The sequence below is a fragment of the Convolutriloba macropyga genome, chromosome 14 (assembly GCF_964194025.1).
Source record: "Convolutriloba macropyga chromosome 14, txConMacr16.3, whole genome shotgun sequence".
Classification (NCBI taxonomy): domain Eukaryota; kingdom Metazoa; phylum Xenacoelomorpha; order Acoela; family Convolutidae; genus Convolutriloba; species Convolutriloba macropyga.
Window position 1 is genome coordinate 41,468,295 of NC_134481.1, and position 23,191 is coordinate 41,491,485.

Here is a 23,191-nt window from a genome sequence, read left to right on the forward strand (position 1 = left end):
AACTTTACCGTATATTTCTCCTTTCTTAAAAATTAGAACATCCAGAAGAGCACCAGAAAATATATGAACGCGGTTTGTTCAGACTTAAGCATTACAATTTTAGTTGCATATTCTAATCAATTGACTTTTTTTTAGTTCGTACACACCGAATTAGTCTTGCAATACGTTTTATGTTTAAGTTGCTAGATGTCTGGTTGCAATCATTTTTTTTTTGGAAAATTGTTTCCTCTAGCAGCAAAAATAGTTTCAGTGTTATAAAAAAAAGGCTCAAGATTTTTCTAAACAAAAAATTGCTAAAACAAGGAAATACTCTCTCATACGTTATTCTGATTTGGCAGGCTTGAGAGGTTTGTTGAAAACTCTGTTGAACGAACTGACTCCCCCGAATCCTCTAGTTAATATTTCATTTTAAATTTTGCTATACAAAAACCACACCTGCCATAATGTGGTGCAAATTGAGTAAAGTAATAGTAGCAAACATAAACCGAATGTTGGATGCTTTGCTCTCGAATGACAGGCAGATAAAATAATGTGAAAGGGTGTAGCTTAAAAATGTTTCATTGGTGCAAAAAACGTCTCCTAAGGGGTTGGAACCCCAGATCTGACATCTTAACCACTAACCTACAATTGCTTTGCCTCCCATTCGCTCACAATTGATTTTATATTAGACAAATTTATTTCAGAAAGAGCGATATAGATCACTCACAAACGAGAACTCAGGCGTGAAAAAGCCAAGAAGTCAAGAATAATGTTCTAGCCTATCAAAAACTGCCCAAGCCATTTGTTCGTAAACAAATCTTCCGTTTTTTCAGATGAAAATAGTGAACATGAGGTTCCCTTCTCAAATGAATTGAAAATAATTTCCGTATTAACTTTCTCAGTTTGGCCCATCTGATATACTCTCGCAATTATTCCAGCAGGCTCTCCCACTTTTTCCACACCGATCATTTCACCTAGATTTTAATCCTTTATATAATTGGCATATAACATCTTTTATATAACATCACTTAACCAAAAATGGGATTAAATTATCCGCTTAGTTATGAGAAAATACGCACGTAATGTCAACTGCTAATTTACGGGGTGAAATGATATGGTGCTAGCATTTTCGGTGTTAAATGAATCGGTGTGAAAAAAAGTAGACCCATCTAAGTCAACCTTCACTCGGTACTTCGGTTTCCGTAAAACCAGCGGAAGTAAATGTCACTTATCTAGTTAAGTCTATACTCTACAAACAAAACAGTTTCTCACAACAATTATTCAAAATAAATCTAGAAAAATTTTAAAAATTATTTCATTTGAGTTCCCCGTGACTGTTTCTATAACTGCTAAGTGCATTCGCATACCACGCAGTATGATTGATGACCTTCTCTAAGAATTTGACAGTTGCAATTGAGTCTTTGGAATCGGGGTTATGGAACTCTCCCTGTTCGTTGAGTTTGGCTGCAACATTCGCGACTGAACAGGCCATGGGGACTGGAATTCCACCCAGTTCCTGCACCATTAAGCTCACACCCGTTCTAGAGTTAGCACCACCCATTCCTGCAAAATAAGATGATCTCCATTGCATTAATTTGGGTCTGAATAATCGGAGCGATTTTATTCTATATGCACCCCCCCCCCCCCCCCCCCCGGTCTCTTCATCACATCGTTGCAAAATGTATTTCTATGCAGTAACATAGCAATTATTTGAGCTGATTGCTACTAACTACAGAATACCACTTAGATTAAATCATCAGTTCACATATTCCACTGAGAACAGTTCCATAAACGAACAACTGATTACAACAAGAACGGGCGGATTTATTCTACGCCCCCTCCATTTTTGACCACTCACTTGGAAACTATGTAAAAATAAATAACACCTCCTTCTGGTCGCGTAAAATTTATATGCTCACAAGCTGAGGGGGAAGGTTCTTGAAATACCTAGTGAGTAAGTAATGATGCCGGATGGTTTAGTGGAGAAGACATTGGTTCCGAAGTGGTTGATCATGTTTGAGAGGGCAGGGGGGACACTGCGGTTGTACTCTCCCGTGATCATCAGAAAGGCATCCGCACTCAACATTGTCGACTCCGCCTCTTGCAGCCAACTTGGAGCCTGAACAAGATAAAAAGATTGCACGATAAAAGTGATCTATTCTGAAAAAATGAAAATTATTTTGCTGTACATTTAATTTGACATTTAGTAAACTGTAGCAAATCCCAATAAATTGCTAAGCCCCCCCCCCCCCAGAACGCACATGCCATATTTTTATATAATGATACGCGCGCTGTACCTTGCGTATGGGGGGCTCTCTAATTCCGATTTAGAGAGAAATTTAGATCACGCAAGAATCAGGAAGTCAAGCGTGATTGAAGTCAAATCGGTCAGACAAATATTGCGGATAAAATGTACTCCGACCTCCAGTAACTTAACAGTTTGAGTGACCAAGATTCGAACCACGGCGGATCAAGAGATATAACAAAAGCTGCTGCACCTCTGTCCTCAATCAAAACATTGTGCTCATACAACGTTTGCGACAAATTTTGTCTTTCAACTCCTATTTGAATTGGACGCTCCAGAAATGGAACTGTTTTGTCTTTTCATTACCTTTCAAAATATTAAAAAAAGAAAACTTTTTAAGTTTGGATCACGACATAGAAAAACACAAGTTTAAACCATGCGGATATCACTACTACGCTCAAGCGATGGATAAATAAGTTCGGATCTTCTTGGTTCGAATTAATGACCATAATAGACATTAGGTGACTATTAAAATAGGTGCCCTTATTCACTTACGGGCCCCAGCTCGAATGCACAGTAGGTATTAGTTAAAACTGACCTTTGTTTTGTCTGGATACCAATGGAGAGGTAGTTCAAGTAGAGGAAATGGCGTCTCTTTAGGGTCTAAAACAGAACTAAATTGAAGAAAGATATTTTCCAAAAGACATTATCCAAATCTACTATTGATTTTATTAGTCATCCCTTTTTGTTGGAGTAATTTTTTCAATTCCAAAATTATGCCAGTTAGATACAAACATATATCGTCAAATCAATTTTCTGCAAGAAAAAAAGTTGCAGATATCAAGAAATAATTTACAATTGAAAACAGAACAGGGGTTATTTTATCAACCTTACAAGCAAAATTGAATATAAACCTCCTCATAACAACGACGTCACAAAAACACCGGACTAACGTCAGACAAATTTCTCTCAAAGGACCGGGCGAGGCTTGGTTGTAACTCAACAGTCTTCATGCCGGGGGGGGGCAAAAACTTTTATTCTAGGACATGTTTTTAGAATTTATAATAGGCGTCTCAATAAGTTATAACAGACTATTGCAATGATTTAAAATGGAAATATATATATATATATATATATATATATATATATATATATATATATATATATATATATATATATATGTATATATATGCACTTTTCAGCTGCTTAAAATAGTGAATGAAAGCAACTTTAGAAAAAAAGCACATGAAAAATGTAAACCAGTCAAGCAAAAAATTTTGCACAATTAAGATCCACCAAACGGCTACGATTACTTGGAACTTTAAAATTTTTCTCCGAAATTATTAAACCAACACTTCGCGCAGTGGAGAAAGATGCAGCAAATCTTTTCAACAAAAGAACTACTTGATCAAATCTGTTTCAGCTTTCTTCGAAAAAAAAAACCAAACCAGCCTAGGTCAGAAAAATTTCTCACAAATATAAGATCTTGGTGTAGTTTCAATTTGATTCGAAGGCAAACATAACAGGATTAACACGTTGCCACAAAACGTAGTTTAAAAAACTGAAACTAAGAAATTAAACACATACTGAGAAAAAATAACGACAGGATAGAACCTACAATAGAACAGAAAATTATCCAAAAAATAATGGATACAAGTAACAAGCTTCCCCAAGAAAGCCAAAATAATTAACTTAATCGCAAATAATTCAGCTAGGAGATAATAAACTTAGCGAGCTCTATATAAATTGATCATGCCAAAAGGAAAAATGGTATATTGAATTTTTCTTGGGAAATAGAAATGAGCATTTGCGATATCTGATATGACATTCCTCTCGAAAAATCCTTATTTGAAAATAATTTAACTATCGCATCCTTCAACCAAAGTCCTTTTACCATATTAATCAAAAGTGAGGTACCTATAATTTTGACCAGATGAAGGTGCAAAAAAAGGTTCCAAATCTCTCAAAATTGTCCTCGAAATTCTGGGATTCGCTCTCATCAGCAACTTCGGTAAAATGACGTACGCTTAGGGCCTACATAATCAATAGGAGCGTCATATAGACTTAATGGTGTCGGCCTCTACCAATCATCGCTTGTGTGGACAGAAAATTAAACCAGATGAAAAACTTACCAAAAAAAAAATTCACGAAAAAGACAAACAGGACAAAAATAAATTATACTAACTTACATTGACAACATTGACAATAATTATATTCACAACAAGATATATTGAATTGTGACCGAACATTACTGACAAAATTTGTGAGCTCAAAATAACACAGCCACACCTGATATTAATATTAAGAAGCTAAATCATCTCAGTAGAAGGTGAAGACCTAGCCGTGAGATTCCCGGAATAAATAGTTGCTAAATAGACTTGCGGTCGTAGAATGTAATTAGAAACAGAAATGAGTTGAAAAAATCATCAACGCCACAAAACTATTTGTAAAAAAAACTAGTGAAAAACAAAATTTCATCAAATTTACTCCGCAAAAAAAACTTTTAATAGGGACCATAATTACGCGTTTGAATTTCTTTGACCTTAAACTAGTTTATCTTAAATTAAGTTTTAAAAATAAAAATTGATTTTCTTGAGCGGGAAGAAAATCAAAACCAGAATCACTTTATACTTTACAGAAATGTTCGAGACTACGTGTCCTAAGAGTGACAAGATAATTCAGCAAAATTGTGGAAATCAATAAGCAAACAGAAAAAGGGCAAATTGGCAAAAATCAAAATCATTTTAAAAATTAATGGCGTCGAAGCAAGACCAACACAAAACAAAATTTTTAATCACAGAAAAATACAACTTTAAAGTCATAAAAACCATTAGCATTACAGTTACAAGAAAAAGCAAAAGGAAAAAAGGAAGTTTAAATTCAATAACTCGCCAAAAACCTTTCAAAAACAAATGGTATCTAAATCAATAAAAGCGATAGCTAAAAGCTGATGACAACAATTACGCCGCATTAGAAAGTCAGTGAGAACAATTATTTTTAAGACAAAGCCACAAGACAACTAGAAAAGCAGTAGAAACGCTAAAGACTCAAAAATCCACAAATATGAAGACATACTTTAAAAGTAATCAAAATCAACGCTACGATCTCACGTGAAAAAAATGACTTAGGATAAGATTCATATTTGCTTAATTACAAACCGATGACACTTGTCATTAATGGTGCTAACTCATTCGACAATCTAAATAACCAATGAAAAATGGGCCAATAATTGGTCTGAAAATCATAATGACTTTTGCTATGTACCAAACAAATAATTCGATTACTTTAAGCCTCATTATCAAACGGTGAGACCTGTCGATGATGAGATTGATATACAACACAACAAGAAGTACAATAAATACAATCAAAATTCAAAAATAGCTATTAGTTTTGGAAAACAAATATTGAAAAACTCGAAATATTGAAAAAAAAATAAATATGAGCTGTCATTAAGGAGAACTGTCATTGAAGAGTCATTGAGAACTGTCATCAGGCAGTCTCAATGATATGAAATAACAAAACCTACAAAACGAGGCAAACCAAAAAATCTAATATTTTTCGAAAACAAATTGTGGCAAAGTAGTTAAAACCTTCAGATAGCAACTAAAAATCTTATATTGCTAGCATTACGTCTCATTAGTGTGCCAATGAGACCAGTCATTAATGAGAATAAGAGACAGCAAATTAAAGAGAAACATAAAAACGGTCAAAACTCAAAAAATCTCCGATATTCTATCAACATAGCTGGCAGATTGCCAGCAAATAGCCGCGATATCTTGGTAGATCTGCAGTCTCAAAAAGATATTAAAAAAACTGACGAAAAAAGAAATTCCATTTTATTGAATGCTGAGATGTTAATTTTAGATTAAGAATCTGTATAACTTATTGCTGCTTCTATTAGCTGCTGTCAAATAACCTTCAATTAGAGTAACCGCATACACTTGACCTTATCTCTTTGAATTTAAGTAGAGAAAAATCAATTTCAGAGTGAGAAAGTCATTTTTGAGAGTGAGGTAAGTCACGCGGGCCCAAAAACTTTATCACGCGAATGAACAAAACTCTATCCAATAAGAGTGGATGATGACGTCACGCACGCAATTCAGTTAAAGTTGCATGAATTAAACACATTTAAAGCAATGTGACGTCATATGGTCGTAACAGCAATCTTGACGACGAAACAAAAAATCGAGAGAAAGCCAATACTAGCGCAAGCTATCGCTTTGCGGCTACTAATAACAATCAGTGTCTGAGTCAAATAAACCATAACTGTCTTTTGATGAATTCAAAAAGAAAACAATTATGCATTATTAGAACACATGTATGACCTATTGAAACCAATAGTTTAAAAAATCGAGAAAAATTCAGCAAGAGAAAATTCAAGAGGGAAAAAATCCAGAACAATTAGAAGTCAAATTACCACACGAAAAAAAATTTGCTTTCAAAAACCGAAAATTTGCTCAAACACCAATTTCTAATTTTACTTTAAACGCAGAATTAAAATAAGTTTTAAAATTTCAGTTTAATTGAACGTTACTTAAAAATATCAAAAACTCATTTTTCGTTCGTTTTTCAACTCGTAACTAAAATCACCAATTTAATCATGAAAATGTGAACAGATCTTCAAAAAGACAGTGCACCAATACAATCCAAATTCTTTGGATTGTAAAAAAAATAGGAACACCGCAATATAGCTACACTCATCGTACAGGTTTGCAGCTAAAATATAACAGACTAACGTCGGGCCGATTGCTTTTTACGACAGGCAGGACTCAATTACTCAAGTTTATTATAGACCACTTAGTGAAATGACGAAAAACGAAGTTTTTTGCACTTTGACATGACTTTTGATAGTCCATCGGAAAACCCAAATCAGAAGCAAAAATTTGCAGCTAATTGCAAAGCAAGTAACGCAAGACGCTCTTGAGTCTCCTAAGTTCTAGGATTCTAACTCATTGAGCTAAGAGGAATCTCATCACATTTTTGAGTAGATTCCATTACCACAAAGGAGCGTAACGGCTTTGAACTTATTACCCACCCCAGCTCAAAATAAATTGTGTTATTCAACTAAACTCGGCTGTTTTCGTTTTTACTAGAATCTAACTCACTATCGTCGAAAGAATTGCTTTCAAATAACAGGCGCGGATTCATTCATTTGAAGCTTGCTTCAGCCTGAGGGAGCGGATAAGAGCGGTCAAATGGTTTACAAAGCGTTTCAATTGATTTTTTCAGAGCTTATTCTAACCTCAAAAATGAGTTAAATTTAGAACATAGCTGGCAGATTGCCAGAAAATAGCCGCAATAGATTCGTAGATCGGCAGTCTAAAAACAGTAAAGACAGACCAAAAAAATTCGTCTTTTCATTGAAGGCTGATCTGTTATATTTTGGTTAAAAATCTGTATAAGTTATTGCTGCCTCTATTAGCTGATCTTAAATAACCTTCATTTGAGTGACACACACCCATTTGACCTTATCTCTTTGAATTAAAGTAAATAAAAGTCAATTTCAAATTGAGGAAGTCATTTTTGAGAGTGAGGTAAGTCAAGTGTGAACAAAAATTTAATCACCCGCATGCACAAAAAAACTCGCTCCACTAAGAGCGAAAAATGACGTCACACATGCAATTCAGTTGAAATTGCAGGAACGAATGAACAAAAAGTGGCTGTGACGTCATATGGTCGTAACAAAAATCATGATGACGAAATAAAAAAACATAGCAGGACAAGTCCTGACGTACAATTCAAAGAATTTTCATTGACTAAACAGAAAACTAGACCAAAAACGGACTATGGATGGATTGGGAACACCATTTAGAAAAAAAATCCGATCCAAAAAATCGAAAAACTGTAAAAATCAAAGTGAAATAGCCGCATGTGAACAAACCACTAGCGAGAAATCGAATTTTTGTTCAAACACCGTTTTCTCACGCTACTTTAAAATTAGATCGAAAAAAAAATTCACGCCGCAAAACCACTCGCTTTTTCGCTCCATTTCCTGTTTCGGCGTGACCAAAATCACTACTCCAATTTGCCTTCAAAAATCATGAAAATGTGTGAACAGATCTTAAAAAAAAACATAGCCGGAAGAATTCCGGAAACGACTCGAAGGAGTAAATTGTCCATCCTTATGACTAAACACTAAACAACTGAACAACTATTGTGAACCCTGAACTATTGTGAACACTGAATATCATAAAAAATTAAGGAAGAATAGAAACGGCATTCAAAAACAAATTGAACAAAAAAACTATAAAAACTTAAGTTTTTTTAACTTGAGTTTTTTTATAGTACAAGGAAACATAAAGCCGAATAAAATTCCTTTGCAATTAGAGCAAAGCTCGCAAGTCATAAATGGGCAAGTCATAAAAGGCTAAGAAACTTGTCTAATATTAAAAAAAGAAACCCTTCAAAAAATAAGAAAGATGGTTTTAAAATTTCTCAATTTTTCTGTCAATTTTCCTCAGAAAAAAATGAGTTATACCAAGAAAACTTTAATCAAATGGTATCTGAATATTTCTTAACAAGTTTTTATGCAAATGCCACTTCAAGCATTAAAACAAAAAAAAAACAGGCAAAAAATCATTAAATTTCGTCTAAAAATCAGCAAAACTGATCGAAAATTTACAAATTAGCATTAAACTCAAATTTATTATACTTTTGGCTACACAACTAGGATAACTATTGTGAACCCTGAACCTCCACAAATGCCAAAAAAAATTAAGGAAGAATAGAAACGGCACTCAAAAACAAATTGAACAAAAAACTATAAAAACTTGAAGTTTTTTAACTTAGTTTTTTTAATAGTACAAGGAAACGTAAAGCCGAGTAAAATTCCTTTCCAATTAGGGCAATGGAAAGCTCGCAAAACAATGGGCGAGTCATAATAGGCTAAGAAACTTGTCTGAGACTTAGAAAAAAGAAAAACTGCAAAAAAAATAATAAAAATGGTTTAAAATTTCTCAATTTTTCTGTCAAGTTTCGAAAGAAAAGAAAGATTTACACCAATAAAACTTTAGTTAATTGGTAGCTGAATATTCCTTAAGTAACAAGCTTCCATTCAAATCCCACTCACAGCATTAATACAAAACAAACAGGCAAAAAATCATTAAATTTCGTCTAAAAATCAGCAAAACTGATCAAATACCTCCAAATTAGCATTAAACTCAGAATTATATACTTGAAACCCTCAATTCCGATCAAAACAAGCCTAAAACTAATACACTATCATAATCAAACCTCATAACCATCAGCAGTTGCAAAAAAAACTGCTTTTAAAAGCCGCACGTGAACAAAAAAATTTCTCTCGCTTAGAGAAAATTTTTTCACACCTCAATTTCTCGCTCTCTCAAAAACAGCGGTAAGAACAAAAACCACTCTCTTTTCGCTCCGCTCTTAGCTTTTGTTCAGCCCCAAAATCACTCCAATTTTTTTCACGCGTTTCATTTCCCGCTTCAAAAATCACTCCAGTAAAATTGATTAAAAAAAAGGACTTCTCCAATACTCTTCAAGTCGTTAAAAGACAGCGCCCCAATACAATTCAAATTCTTTGAATCGTAAAAACCAAGAGAAGGCCAATAATAGCCCCAGCTATCGCTGTGCGGCTATTAATAAAACTGACATCATTTGAGTGCAGCTTAAAATTTTGAATGAGGTCAAAATTCAAAAAATCAATGAGGCAAGATCAAGATGTAATAACACAGTTGAGCGGAATTTCAGCATAAAAACAAAAGACACAGTACTTACCATAACAGCTTCAAACATCGTCCGAGAGCAATTAAACAAACTTCAACCAATTATCGCATGACTGAATGCTAAATGAGAGCCACATACACCAAACAAAAATCCGGAAAAGTAACTGAAAACTCTTGAATCACTGATATTTTGAGTTAAAAAGAGCCAATATATTTTTGTGGCCTTTCTTTAGGAGCCATTAATTTTAAATTTAAAGAACTTCAAAAATTCACAAAAGGCTAACGTAAAGCTTCGAGAGGTGACTATTTATCAAAAAGTAAACTTTGAAGCATTTTTTCGGATTTGATCATAAAAATTGAACAGCTCGGCTTGCTACCATCATTTCCTCAGTAAATTATTTGATGAACCTTGCCTTCGGACCAATCGCCCGTAATTCCTTCGATTTAATCGAAATAATCACGAGGACCATAACATCTGACAAAAATGTCTGTAAAACAATAACTTTTAATTTCTCATTAAAATTTAAACATCAATTCAAACTCCAAAATTGTCTCTTCTGGAAACACAACTACAAGCGCACTAGAGAGCTTCCTCGTCAAAATGGAATTCTCCCAGTCCAGGTCCACACTTCTTAGCCTTGGTAAGGAGGTCTGAAATTTCCTTGATTGCGTCTACCTGCTCCTTCAGGAACTCTCCCTCTAAGAAGTCAGCGAATTGGAAATCTGAGTGTTTGTCGGCAACCTTGTGGAGGTCAATGAGGGCTTGGTTCACATCTCTCTCCAGTTTGAGTGTCAAAGTCAACATGTCCACAATGCTTCCGTACTCTGAGGTCTGCATAAAGATATTATTAAAATTACTAACGAGGTCCGGAAATTTTAAGACCGCCGTAAAGTATGACCATATACAAAAGATCACTGTACAACTTAGACGCAAAGGTTACCTGCCTCTGATGAAGTACCTTAGGCAATCTGGAATTCATCGAGAACAACTTAGCGGTTCCAGATGTAAGTCCGAATTGCAAACTAACTTTAGCAGAGTCACTTAACGACTACCATCGCACAAATTACTCTCAAAGGACAGGGGAAGATTTGGCTTTCACTGTAGCTAGATTAAGCAGAGGGAGGCTAGCCTGAGAGGGCAAGAAAACATTGGGTGGGGGCTAGAGGGGAGGAGGGGGCTGTCTAAGCTCGCCCTTTAAACCATGAAAAGCTTATCCTCAAACCTTCTTCAGCAATTTTGTCGAATCAATTAGAGCTTGGAACTTACTTAGAACTTGGAATTAGAGCTTGGAAGTCTTTCAGCATTAAGAGAGCAGCTCATACGCTTTATGCACTGGACTATACCAATTTATCCCGTTTTTGAAGACAGAAAGTCAAGTTGAATCGCTCAAGCGAGCCAAAAAAATTGTTTTAAAAACTCAAAACTGTCAAGCAGAAGTTTTGCACAAATAAAAACATAGCCACAAAAAACCGAAAACGAGCAGTCGAATGTGCCGAAAAATCAACCCTTGAAGAAAACTATTATAACCAATCATTAAAAAAACTCTAAAATAAGGTCAAAACATAAACCGACTGACTAATGTCAGAAAAATTGCTCTCGAACGACACGCGAGTGGAAAATTTTTGGCCCACGTCGGGATTCGAAACAATGACCTCCCGCTCCCTAACCAGAAGCACTGCCCACTCGGCTATCCGACCCTTCTTGTTGCTATGCTGCAACCAATTTTATATTTGCAACAAGCCTTACTTCGGAGTGATAGCAATCGAGATCACTCAAAAATGAAGATCGAAAGCGTGAAAAAGTCACTTGAGAACAACGAATGTTCTAGAAGAAAAGCGCAAAAACGGTCAAGCAAAAAATTTACATAAAAAAGACCAACACGTTTACAATAAATGCTGCGAACTTCGTTCCAGGGCAGTTACTTAGTACTTGGGGGACGAACAAAACGTACCTCTGGTTTGGCGATGTCTTGGAAGACGATCCTTCCTCCCCTCTTGTTCTGGTACTCCATCAGTTTCTCAGCATGGTCTTTCTCCTCATCTGAACTCTTCTTGAAAAACTTGTGCAGGTTCTTGTGTGCAACATCATCTCTTTATATCACACACAGACATGCAGGAATTGTTGTATGTCACTTCAATTAATAATTTTTTTTGAAATTATGCAATCGGAAAATTTCGAATAACCATACAAGTAGTAAGCAAATAAACTTAGCACCTGGCAATAGAGAGTTAATAACAGTCAAAATTATACTAATCGAGTTCTTTAAATGGAGTACATATTACTCAAGAGACTTCAAAAATGGTCAAACGCGAGATAAAATTGAGAACAACTGACCAAAATTGTATACCCAGAAACGAACCAAGATTCATTGTAAATTAAATATTTCACTTCCGGGAAAAAACAACTAAATCTATACATCAGATAGATCACTAAAAAATACAAGATAAATTTACAAGTATTTAAAAGTTTGGTTTTACAAACTAAATAAGAAACGAAGTTTGTGCAATGTCCGTTTAAGCGTCCATACTTTTTTTTAAAAAAATATCATGAGATAAGAAAAGATCTAAATTTATTTCCCTCAAGGGGGGTTTACTTTTATTTCCTTTATTTAAGCATGCATGCCTGTCGCAGTAGTATGCGAGGGAAAGATAGATGTAGGAAGCCGTCAACTCCATGTTGATCTGTTTATTGATGCCAGCCTCGCACTCCTCGTGAAAATTCTGTCGACACTGAGACATTGCTGTGGATCTACTTTGAGTTGACAAAAAGGGTCTATGAGTTAAAAAGTGAAAGTTTTTGTTAATTGGTTGCTTTGTTATAGATTTCTGAAGCGACTTTACTGCGATCGAGTTGAAGTTAAACTGATTTGAGTCTCTCTGATGTTGATCTTTAAGACTTGCACTGTAAATGTTCAAATTCCTTCTATGACACGCTGCAAATGATAGCAATGTAATAAGAGGAATTTAGAGCCAACCACTTGTAAACAACGAACAATATTGTAAACAATAAACAAAGGTTAATGGGCAGAGAAGTATATTTCAATACAAGTTTCATCACAATTTACGCAAACATTGTAATTTGAAACACCTTTGGTATTTATTGTTTGCGATCTGCGGTATGATTTGTACTTCAGAAGAACAGCGGCATTCTTCAATTGAACTAAGTAGCTTCAAATAGGGGTCAAAAGGAAACAAGGTCCATTTAAAGTTTTCGATTCGACTTTGAAAAAATTTATAGGGTCTCAAAGGACTGCTAATATGGCCGAGAAATCATCAATTGACACAAGAAAAGTTAAAAGTTGATTTGAGAAAAAAATTGGGACAAATTAAGTTAAATAAAAAGATGATTTATGTTCTTCAGAATTTAACGTAAATTTGGCTGAGAACATAACGTCGGAAGAAATGCTCTCAAACTATTGCAGTCGACTTCAGACGGGAGAGGTAACTAAATTCACTATGGGGGCTACAAATGGAGTCATTAGAGGTTATTATATAACCACTAAAAATTTAAACCGAAAAATTATGACACCAATATTGGCGCACTTTTAATTTGACTTTTAGTAGTGAGCTGCCGTCACTTGAGTTCAGCTGCTGACACTTGTAAATGAGAAATTTAGATCACGCAAAACGAAAAAGTCAAGGGCGTAAAAGTCACTCGAAAACGGTCAAGCAAAAATTTTGCATAAAAAATCCAACCCCATTACAATAAATGCAGAGAGCAACTCAAAACTGAATTTACAGTTGAAACAAGGCCTGCAGATTGCAAGACAATAGTCGCCCAATATACTGCCAAGAACACTGAGACCAAAGAGTTCTCCAAACGAACTTCCGTTTTTATCCTTAATTTAAATGAAGTTAAAAACACTTTCAAATATTAGCGTTTAGTCTACCTCTACGCAATTTCAAATTAAGGTTTCAACTAAATACAATTTCAATGACAGTGAGGTTAGTCATAGAAGGGAAAAAAGGACGTGACCGTGACGCTCACAAATTTAGCTCATGAGTTATAGAAACCACCGAAACCAAATTTGCTGCCCGAATGAGTACATCAAATGGTCACCTTGCACAAAAAAAGAAACGTGAGGAATTTAAAGACATACCAAACGACTAAATGTTAGGAAATCAGCCGAGCCCTGGGTTCATTTAGCCACAATACAAAAACGATCGAAAAAAATAAGGCTGTTATGATCGGCATAAATCTTCCCCGTACTTTTTAAGGAATATCTAGTTGTAACATTATACGCGCTCACCTATAATAAACAAAAAGCAACTAAACATAACCGACAAACGTCGGGCGAATTGCTCTCAAACAACGGGTGGTCGGTTGGCTTCGGCAGTAGCCAGCTGGGGCTTAGGTATGCTAGCGTTGTGGGGGAAGAGATGTGGGGAGGGTGGAGGGGGTCAAGCGACGGGGAGGAGGGTAGGGTTGTGCGAGAGCTGGACGAGAGGTGGACCAAATCACCAGGTTGGAGAGGTTGGACGATGGAAAGAGTGGGGGTCCAACATTTAAGAACCTCCCCCTCACACCCTGAAATGTCTTCTCAAAACTTTTTCGGTGAATCGGATACTTAGAAACTGGTGAGGCGTAAGTCTATAAGAGAGCTGCTCGGTCACTTAATGCCCTCCAAGCGCTACCTGTTTATCCCGTTTTTGAGAACGAAAACTCAAATAGGTCAGACACAAAATCGCATAAAGACCACTGAACTAATATAATTGCTACAATTTTCGTTTGAGAGCAGTTAACAATTTCTTGTACTTCCAAGTGAATCAAAGAAGTAACGTTCAAAAAAACTGACACATGCAAAAGTTTCCGTTATATCAGGAGACATTACAAAATCAAAAACCAGAAGGATTATTCAGCTATAAAGAAAAGTTGGAAGAACCAAGATTCCTAAAGCATTTCAAATCAACAAAGAAAGTTACATCTGGTCTTAGCAGCACAGAATTTAAACACTTTCTTTTGTGCTTTATTTATTAAACAACTGAACACAATCATCAAACTCATATTGACCTTTAAAACTCAACCATAAAAAATCATACCATAGCACCCAATCATTATTTTATATACATCAAGAACCTATCGAAGTGTACAAATAAAATTCATAGGGGGAATTACTGATCGTTGAAACTTGGCAGAGAAAATTTATCCAAACAAAAAAGCGGTGCTCTTAAAATTCAGCGTTTGTGTCAGAAGTGATATAACCCTATCCGCGGACAAAAACCACAATCAGAAACAACTACAGACGGGTCAGTTGCTCCCAAACGACCGGCATGTCCTCGTGTGGGGGCATTCGATATTTAAAAAATTTCCCTTGCAACTTTTCCGCCTTCACGGCGTATTTTTCTATCGCTGCGCATCTCGAAGGACCAGTAACATTTCAAGACAACTGCAACCTGACACAAGGCTTATCGGAATTACCAGTATATCTCGTATCTGGTAATCAGACGAGAAATCAGTCTTAGGAAAATTCGCATAAAAATTGACTATCAGGACTAATACAGCTGCAACAAATTTAGTTCGAGAGCAATCAAATCACAAAATTTCCAAACACACAACATTGCTCTCTGTAGAAGCTTTTTGAATACTCTGCCAAAAAATAAACAAATTCAACGGAATAAATGAAAAATCACCTTTAAAATAGCATTATTTTACGTTGTTCCAATTTCTTTTGAAAACACAGATTTGTTTGCATGGATAAATCATAAAACATGCAGGAATGATAATTTAAAGAACACAAGTGATATATGGTGACAAGGATATTTCAGAAGAGTGGCTCATGAATGCCAAATTTTGACAGCAAAATTAGAAACCATAACATAATCGACTAACGTCGGGCAAAGTGCTCTCAAACGACTGGCGAGCGATTGGTTTCCTTAGTATGACACGGAGGGGGCAGGGGTTGCACATGAGGGAGAAGGAGGGCAGGTGTAATGAGGTATATGAGGAGGTGGAATTGGGGTGGGGGTTAAATTGGGGGCAACTTTGAGTGGTTTAAAAGAGGAGGTGCTGTCAAATTCTAAGAACCACTCTTCCCACCATAATTTTATGTCTCTTAGACTGTTTCGGTGAGTCGCATACTTGGGGACTAGCGAGCCGTACGGCTCTAAGAGCTGTTAATGCCCTATGGGATTTACCTGTTTTTCTGCTTTCAAGGACAAAAAATTGGTCGAGCAAACAATTGACAAGATAGACCGTACGACTTTAATTATTTTAAAAACAGATTGTACAACCCCAGTGCATTAAGAAAATAGGCTCTAAGAAAACAGCCCTGTTGAATAGATGATGGGGTGGAATGCTTGAAATAAAGTAGAACGGCTAAATTAGTCTTTTTTAGCAACTATCAAAGACCTAGTGTTCGTTAATTGCATCAATTGCAGGACAAAAATTCGAAAAAGTAAAATAAGCAAATACCTGTTTGAGTTTAAAGACTATGAAGACATCTGAAAAAAGACCAACAGTTCAAATAGAAAACAATTTATCTTTGATGTTCGATTATTTAATTGGAACAACTTTATTTCATTTTATCGTTTTTATTAATTTTGTAATACGCGTCAACAGACTTTTGTTGAAGGCTTTTCAAAAAAAATCACAGCAAAAATAAAAATGATTCAGATAAAGCTCTACTCTCTTTCAAATAAGCAATGCTTGAAATTCTAGAAAAAATATAAGGTACTATATGCCGAGTTTAAGCAAACACGGGAAAATTGCGCAACTTTGCTTCACTGAAGTTTAGTTTTATATATCAAACAGTACCCTAACACTCATCTCAAGGTTGGTTAGTTTTGATAGAATTGTTAACGTTTTGGAAATGGGGATATAAAATTTTATTGTTCGAATTTTGAATTTAATTAGAACTTTGAAAATATAACACTTCATAGAACAATAATTTCAAATATAGAGTTCCAAAGCTCTTACTTTTTCCAATTCCACAATCATTCAGAATTTCCCAGCAGCAACTTATGGTTAATGGTTCACATTCAGCTTATTTTCTATTACTTTATTTTTGTAAAATTCGTATCTTGAAGCATATAACTATTCCAAAAAACATGTCTAATATAACCGAATAAAAATGAACACCCCATCGAACTCAATTGTGTTCTTCTCATTGTTTCTTCACATAAACATTTTCGACTTTTCAAATGAAAGAACAAATTCGCTATCTTGAGATGAAAACGCTTATGCTTAGCACTTTCAGTGCTCGCAGATATTTCCAGACCAATATGTAAACTGATAAATAATCTGTTCTGCGAAGCAATTACAACCCACAAACATCGGACGAATTGCTCTCAAGTGATTGGTGGGACACGATTCTATTGTATATGCAATAGAATGAAAAAATTCAATAGAATGAAGTCGAAGCAAGCAGATACTCTCAATAACCGCTACAGTACTGCGATAATCAGAACGGATTCATAAAAATAACTAATTAATAAAAATTAATTCATAAAAACATCAGTTGAGTTTGTAATCATGAAAATGCTGAGTTGGTGTTTTGATTTTGAAACATGAAAAAGATCGTCTGAGTAAATGTAAATAAAATTCTACGGAGCTTAAAGCCTTAATCACCGAGCTGTTTCTGATTCTGTATACTAGATAAACCGAGAAGACTATTAAAAAAAGTTATCGATTACAGCACACAAAATGTCACTTAGGTCATAATAAGAAACAATAAGAAACAAAAAGCAACTAAACATAACCGACAAATGTCGGGCGAATTGCTCTCAAACGACGGGTGGACGGTTGGCTTCGGCAGTAGCCAGCTGGGGCTTGGGTATGCTAGCATTGCGGGGGAAGAGGCGTGGGGTGGGTGGACGGCGTCAAGCGATGGGGAGGGTTGTGCGAGAGCTGGGCCAAATCACCAGGTTGGAGAGGTTGGACGATGGAAAGAGTGGGGGTCCAACATTTAAGAACCTCCCCCTCACACCCTGAAATGTCTTCTCAAAACTTTTTCGGTGAATCGGATACTTAGAAACTGGTGAGGCGTAAGTCTATAAGAGAGCTGCTCGGTCACTTAATGCCCTCCAAGCGCTACCTGTTTATCCCGTTTTTGAGAACGAAAACTCAAATAGGTCAGACACAAAATCGCATAAAGACCACTGAACTAATATAATTGCTACAATTTTCGTTTGAGAGCAGTCAACAATTTCTTGTACTTCCAAGTGAATCAAAGAAGTAACGTTCAAAAAAACTGACACATGCAAAAGTTTCCGTTATATCAGGAGACATTACAAAATCAAAAACCAGAAGGATTATTCAGCTATAAAGAAAAGTTGGAAGAACCAAGATTCCTAAAGCATTTCAAATCAACAAAGAAAGTTACATCTGGTCTTAGCAGCACAGAATTTAAACACTTTCTTTTGTGCTTTATTTATTAAACAACTGAACACAATCATCAAACTCATATTGACCTTTAAAACTCAACCATAAAAAATCATACCATAGCACCCAATCATTATTTTATATACATCAAGAACCTATCGAAGTGTACAAATAAAATTCATAGGGGGAATTACTGATCGTTGAAACTTGGCAGAGAAAATTTATCCAAACAAAAAAGCGGTGCTCTTAAAATTCAGCGTTTGTGTCAGAAGTGATATAACCCTATCCGCGGACAAAAACCACAATCAGAAACAACTACAGACGGGTCAGTTGCTCCCAAACGACCGGCATGCCCTCGTGTGGGGGCATTCGATATTTAAAAAATTTCCCTTGCAACTTTTCCGCCTTCACGGCGTATTTTTCTATCGCTGCGCATCTCGAAGGACCAGTAACATTTCAAGACAACTGCAACCTGACACAAGGCTTATCGGAATTACCAGTATATCTCGTATCTGGTAATCAGACGAGAAATCAGTCTTAGGAAAATTCGCATAAAAATTGACTATCAGGACTAATACAGCTGCAACAAATTTAGTTCGAGAGCAATCAAATCACAAAATTTCCAAACACACAACATTGCTCTCTGTAGAAGCTTTTTGAATACTCTGCCAAAAAATAAACAAATTAAACGGAATAAATGAAAAATCACCTTTAAAATAGCATTATTTTACGTTGTTCCAATTTCTTTTGAAAACACAGATTTGTTTGCATGGATAAATCATAAAACATGCAGGAATGATAATTTAAAGAACACAAGTGATATATGGTGACAAGGATATTTCAGAAGAGTGGCTCATGAATGCCAAATTTTGACAGCAAAATTAGAAACCATAACATAATCGACTAACGTCGGGCAAAGTGCTCTCAAACGACTGGCGAGCGATTGGTTTCCTTAGTATGACACGGAGGGGGCAGGGGTTGCACATGAGGGAGAAGGAGGGCAGGTGTAATGAGGTATATGAGGAGGTGGAATTGGGGTGGGGGTTAAATTGGGGGCAACTTTGAGTGGTTTAAAAGAGGAGGTGCTGTCAAATTCTAAGAACCACTCTTCCCACCATAATTTTATGTCTCTTAGACTGTTTCGGTGAGTCGCATACTTGGGGACTAGCGAGCCGTACGGCTCTAAGAGCTGTTAATGCCCTATGGGATTTACCTGTTTTTCTGTTTTCAAGGACAAAAAATTGGTCGAGCAAACAACTGACAAGATAGACCGTACGACTTTAATTATTTTAAAAACAGATTGTACAACCCCAGTGCATTAAGAAAATAGGTTCTAAGAAAACAGCCCTGTTGAATAGATGATGGGGTGGAATGCTTGAAATAAAGTAGAACGGCTAAATTAGTCTTTTTTAGCAACTATCAAAGACCTAGTGTTCGTTAATTGCATCAATTGCAGGACAAAAATTCGAAAAAGTAAAATAAGCAAATACCTGTTTGAGTTTAAAGACTATGAAGACATCTGAAAAAGACCAACAGTTCAAATAGACTGAAAAAGACCAACTTTTCAAAAAAAATCACAGCAAAAATAAAATTGATTCAGATAAAGCTCTACTCTCTTTCAAATAAGCGTTGCTTGAAATTCTAGAAAAAAATATAAGGTACTATATGCCGAGTTTAAGCAAACACGGGAAAATTGCGCAACTTTGCTTCACTGAAGTTTAGTTTTATATATCAAACAGTACCCTAACACTCATCTCAAGGTTGGTTAGTTTTGATAGAAATGTTAACGTTTTGGAAATGGGGATATAAAATTTTATCGTTCGAATTTTGAATTTAATTAGAACTTTGAAAATATAACAATTCATAGAACAATTATTTCAAATATAGAGTTCCAAAGCTCTTACTTTTTCCAATTACACAATCATTCAGAATTTCCCAGCAGCAACTTATGGTTAATGGTTTACATTCAGCTTATTTTCTATTACTTTATTTTTGTAAAATTCGTATCTTGAAGCATATAACTATTCCAAAAAACATGTCTAATTTAACCGAATAAAAATGAACACCCCATCGAACTCAATTGTGTTCTTCTCATTGTTTCTTCGCATAAACATTTTCGACTTTTCAAATGAAAGAACAAATTCGCTATCTTGAGATGAAAACTCTTATGCTTAGCACTTTCAGTGCTCGCAGATATTTCCAGACCAAAATGTAAACTGATAAAAAATCTGTTCTGCGAAGCAATTACAACCCGCAAACACCGGACGAATTGCTCTCAAATGACTGGTGGGACATGATTCTATTGTAGATAGCTTCCACAATTTGGCCACAATTTTCCGTGGAATTTTAGTAGTAAACTCCCGACATTTTTTGAGCTCAGCTGCTTAAAATTGCGAATAAGAGAGCAATTTAGATCACGGAAAACTCACAAGTTCAAGGAACTAAAAGTCACTCGAAAATTCAAATTGGTCAAGCAATAATGCTACATAAAAAACACACGATACCAATAATTGCTGCAAAATTATTTCTGTCGAGAGCAATTAATCAACTCAAAATTAATTAACTGTGAACGATTCTGGAAATACTCAATAAAAACTTAGATATTATTTTTACTCTTCATATATTGAATTAAAATCACTTTAAAAATTCAATAGAATGAAGTCGAAGCAAGCCGTTACTCTCAATAACCGCTACAGTTCTGCGATAATCAGAACGGATTCATAAAAATAACTAATTAATAAAAATTAGTTCATAAAAACATCAGTTGAGTTTGTAATCATGAAAATGCTGAGTTGGTGTTTTGATTTTGAAAAATGAAAAAGATCGTCTGAGTAAATGTAAATAAAATTCTACGGAGCTTAAAGCCTTAATCACCGAGCTGTTTCTGATTCTGTATACTAGATAAACCGAGAAGACTATTAAAAAAAGACTATTAAAAAAACCGAGAAGACTATCGATTACAGCACACAAAATGTCACTTAGGTAAGTTGAGCCATAAAAAAGTAATAGGTGCCAATTTCGTAAACTTGCGATAAGCGCCTACCAAGGAGAACCCAAATAAATTTGGTTTGAAATCGTTCTAAGTTCAACAATTTACATTAGGTTGAGAGAGGAGGACAACCTAATGTAAATTGTTTATAAGATGAACTTGACAAAAAGCTCTACTTGTTCAACAGATAATTGACTAAGAGAGAGATGAAGCCTTGAGCAACAAGAAAATGTGTTGTAAGCGATATCCAAGTTTGAGAGCTTAAGACCAGTAGGCGTAACTGTTTGCACACTTCGTTAGAAAGTAGAGATGCGGGTTCGAATTCATTACCGTCCATTTTCACAGTCGTTGCGCCTGCTTAGACTCAACATTATGTTCTTTAAAAACGAAGTTTTTAAAACGACGAGTTATGACTGGTTTGGGTTCCTCCCAGCTGTACATCTAGATAAGGAGTTCAAAATTTTTCAAAACTATCAATACGGTAAACACAATAAATATGAAGAGAACACCTATGTTATATCAAATAGGATAGAAAATGAGCTTTTCCGACCCCCCCCCCCCCCCCCCCGTACATTATGCACGCCCGAGTTACAGACACAAGTCATTACACTTTAATTTATTATATAAAAATATGGCACGAGCGCGTGGGTTTCAAACATATGTACCCACACCCACCCCAGCTTTAAGGGCGTAAACTTTTCTGCCCCAGTCGCACTTTCTTTCATTTTTTCGGATTACAATTTGTAAGCGGGGTCGTAAAAACACTGGGGTGGGGGTGGGGGGTACGAAACAATAGATTCGAAAAAGATATTAAAAATGGACTAACCAATGACGGAGTTTGAGTGACCTAGTGAAGCTATATGTTTGTTAGTGAGTGCCAGCACCCTATCACTCATACGGCCCTGTCTGACAGAGGACAGCAGAGTGACAAACTTCACTGCCTTATGAGCACCGCCACTGCCGGCCATGCTAAGATACTGCCAAGGTACTATTGGAATACTATCAACAAGCAGTCAAAAGTCAAGCATTCAATTATCTGAAGTCATTATGATTATAGACTCAAATATAACTGGGCATAACATGTAATTCATAGTTAAGAGAATATTAGACTATTTCGTTTCGACGTATCGAGTTATTATTGGATTCAAGCGAGGGCTCTAGGCCGAGTAAAACTATTAGTAACGATATTTTTATTAGCTTCAAGTTGATGTTGATATTTTTGTTAATACCGAAAATGTTCAAAAAATTTGAAACAAAAATTACATTAAAACTACTGACTTAAAAACCAACCTTGCAAATAATTTTAACAAGACACTCGAAACAGTTTTGAAATTAAAAGCTCCAGCGAACTAATGGCCCACTTCTATACCAATGAGAAAGCTATCACTCACCGGATCTTTTCCGCTTGTCCCCCCCCCCCCCCCCCTCAGTATGTTAGGCACCCCCAATTCCAGAGCACGTGTCATAACATTTAAATCATTATGTAAAAAATGGAACGTGCATCTGGGGGGTGCAAAAAATATTCACCCACTAAGCTGGCGGGCGGGCACAAACGGAAAAGATTCCATTTACTTTACCATTGTACGTAAAAACTAACTTATGATACTTAATGTCACCTGAGACCCGCAAGTTCCTATCAACACATATTGGAACTCATTTCAGCAGAGAAAGACCACAATGGTCACTATAGATCAATCCGATTCTGTTGTTCTCTGTTGATTACCATTGATTGCATACTCTCGCTGTTCTTTCTCCGGTGAAAGGTTCCAGTGTTTAAAGCAACTCACGGGTCTTACGGTGACATTTAGTTTCACAAGTTAATTTTTGCGTACAATGGTAAATGATAGCTTTTTCATTGAAATGCTGGTAAAACTATTAACAGTTATATGTGCACAGAGTTTTTAAATCTGGTTGGTGATAAACAAATTTGGTGATAAATCCGGATGATAAATCTGGTTGGTGATAAATAA

The 23,191-nt window shown here is 35.7% G+C and overlaps 2 protein-coding genes across 2 annotated transcripts; both read right to left on the reverse strand.

Annotated features, from left to right (window-relative positions):
- Positions 1-1,294: 1,294 nt before the first annotated feature.
- LOC142352937 (uncharacterized) lies at positions 1,295-9,982 on the reverse strand. The gene is made up of 4 exons (XM_075405093.1): positions 9,965-9,982; positions 2,780-2,887; positions 1,927-2,098; positions 1,295-1,542 (listed from the first exon to the last, which is right to left on the reverse strand). The coding sequence occupies exons 1-4, from the start codon at positions 9,980-9,982 to the stop codon at positions 1,295-1,297; spliced, it is 546 nt and encodes a 181-aa protein (XP_075261208.1).
- Positions 9,983-10,403: 421 nt separating this feature from the next.
- Positions 10,404-22,257, reverse strand: LOC142353551 (soma ferritin-like). The gene is made up of 4 exons (XM_075405817.1): positions 22,048-22,257; positions 12,536-12,845; positions 11,865-12,003; positions 10,404-10,744 (listed from the first exon to the last, which is right to left on the reverse strand). Exons 1-4 carry the CDS (start codon positions 22,187-22,189, stop codon positions 10,493-10,495), a joined length of 843 nt encoding a protein of 280 aa, XP_075261932.1. The 5' UTR covers positions 22,190-22,257; the 3' UTR covers positions 10,404-10,492.
- Between the last annotated feature and the right edge of the window lie 934 nt (positions 22,258-23,191).